General features: G+C 64.6%; 1 protein-coding gene across 1 annotated transcript; it reads right to left on the bottom strand.

The window, feature by feature from the left end:
- Positions 1 to 6: 6 nt before the first annotated feature.
- On the bottom strand, positions 7 to 1,456 carry KBTBD13 (kelch repeat and BTB domain containing 13). The gene has a single exon (XM_085308739.1). The coding sequence runs from the start codon at positions 1,389 to 1,391 to the stop codon at positions 12 to 14; it is 1,380 nt and encodes a 459-aa protein (XP_085164865.1). The 5' UTR covers positions 1,392 to 1,456; the 3' UTR covers positions 7 to 11.
- Positions 1,457 to 1,536: the final 80 nt, after the last annotated feature.

Below are 1,536 nucleotides of genomic sequence, written 5' to 3'. Positions count from 1 at the left end.
GGGGGGCAGCGCTACGTCGCGACGTCGTGGTCGCGCCGCGGCAGCCGCAGGAGGAAGGTCTGAAGGGAGCCGCTCCTGGGGAAACCGGCCTTCTCCTTCTTGAACCTCCAGGTCTCCTCCTCCACGGAGTAGAGCAGGGTTAGCATCCTGTTGACGGTGTAGACCGTGTCGCCCTTGACCACGGCGGTGAAGAGGGCTCCTTTGCTGTTGACGAACTGCCCCGGCAGGGCGCTCCACTGGCGGGAGGTCAGGTTGAAGCAGTCTATGACGCACCGCAGGAAATCGTCCGAGGGCCCGTTCCGCATGACGTAGAGGTTGTCGCGGTGGGCCACCATGCAGTGCCCGTAGCTCTGGGGCCTCTTGAGGTCCGTGACGGGAAGCCACTCGTCCCTCTGCGTCTCGTACTCGTAGATGACGGTGGTGTCCAGCGGCTTCCACAGGCAGACGAAGATCTGCCCCAAGGCTTGGGTGCAGGGGGTAGCCGYGCTGGGCTGCGGCAGGTCGGAGACGAACGTCCAGGTGTTGGAGGACACGTCGTACTTCTCCACGGACTTCAGCGAGATCTTCTCGTACTCTCCCCCGATGGCGTAAAGGTAGCCCTCGTGGCCCACCAGCCTGACGTCGTAGCGGAGCTGGTGAGGGCTGGGGAACTCGCTCCAAGTGTTCGTGTCTGCATCGTAGCAGAAGCTGCTCTCCACCACCTGCTTGCTGGCTCCRTAGACGCCGCCCACGATATAGATCTTGTTACTCATCGTCGCCATGCCGGCTAGGAACGTGCTGGCCGTCAGCGGTAGGCAAGACAGCGTCCTCCACGTGTTGCAGTCCTCATCCAGGTAGCAGATGGTTCTGGAGAGGTCCTCGAGGAACTCGAAGGTGGGAGTGTGGGCTCCCACGGCGACGAAGGTGCTGGGCAGCAGGGACTCCACGTAGTCCAGCAGCTCGGCGGAGAGGCAGTCCAGGTACTCCTCCAGCTCGGCGTAGCTGTCCCTGATGTAGAGGGCGGCGCTGTGGAAGAGGTCGAGGAGGCCGAATATGGCCGCGGCTTGGTACAGCAGGATGCAGTTGTCGGAGTTGATGGAATGGACCAGGTAGCTGGCCAAGGGCTTGGCCTGCAGGAAGGCGGCGCATTCGACAGCCCTGAAGTTCTCCTCGCTGCTGAGCACGGGCCTCTCGCCGGCCAGCACGCGCAGCATGACGAGGAAGCCCGCCGCGCTCAGGTCGTGGAGCTGCAGCTCCTCTTGCGTGCTCTCCCTCATGCCGGAGCGGAAGAGCGCGCGGAAATACTCGCTGCTCTCCACCAGCAGCGTCTTGTCCACCAGGAAGAGCTGCTCCTCCACTCGGATACGCACCCGGTCCGGGGCCGCCGGCCGGGCGCTCTCGTCCGCAGTCATCCTCCGGGCGTCCCGGGGCGCAGCCCKCGTCCCGCCTCTCCGACCCCGCGGCGTCCCCGCCGAGCTGCCCCGGCAAACGAGCAGCCGCTGACTCGTAACGCGAATACCTTCAGCTAAAGATAGCCGAGCCTCATGTGATCCGCGC

The sequence above is a fragment of the Rhea americana genome, unplaced genomic scaffold (genome assembly GCF_003343005.1).
Source record: "Rhea americana isolate MKP2758 unplaced genomic scaffold, rheAme1 scaffold_28, whole genome shotgun sequence".
Lineage (NCBI taxonomy): Eukaryota > Metazoa > Chordata > Aves > Rheiformes > Rheidae > Rhea > Rhea americana.
This window is presented reverse-complemented; position numbering and strand designations above follow the sequence as displayed.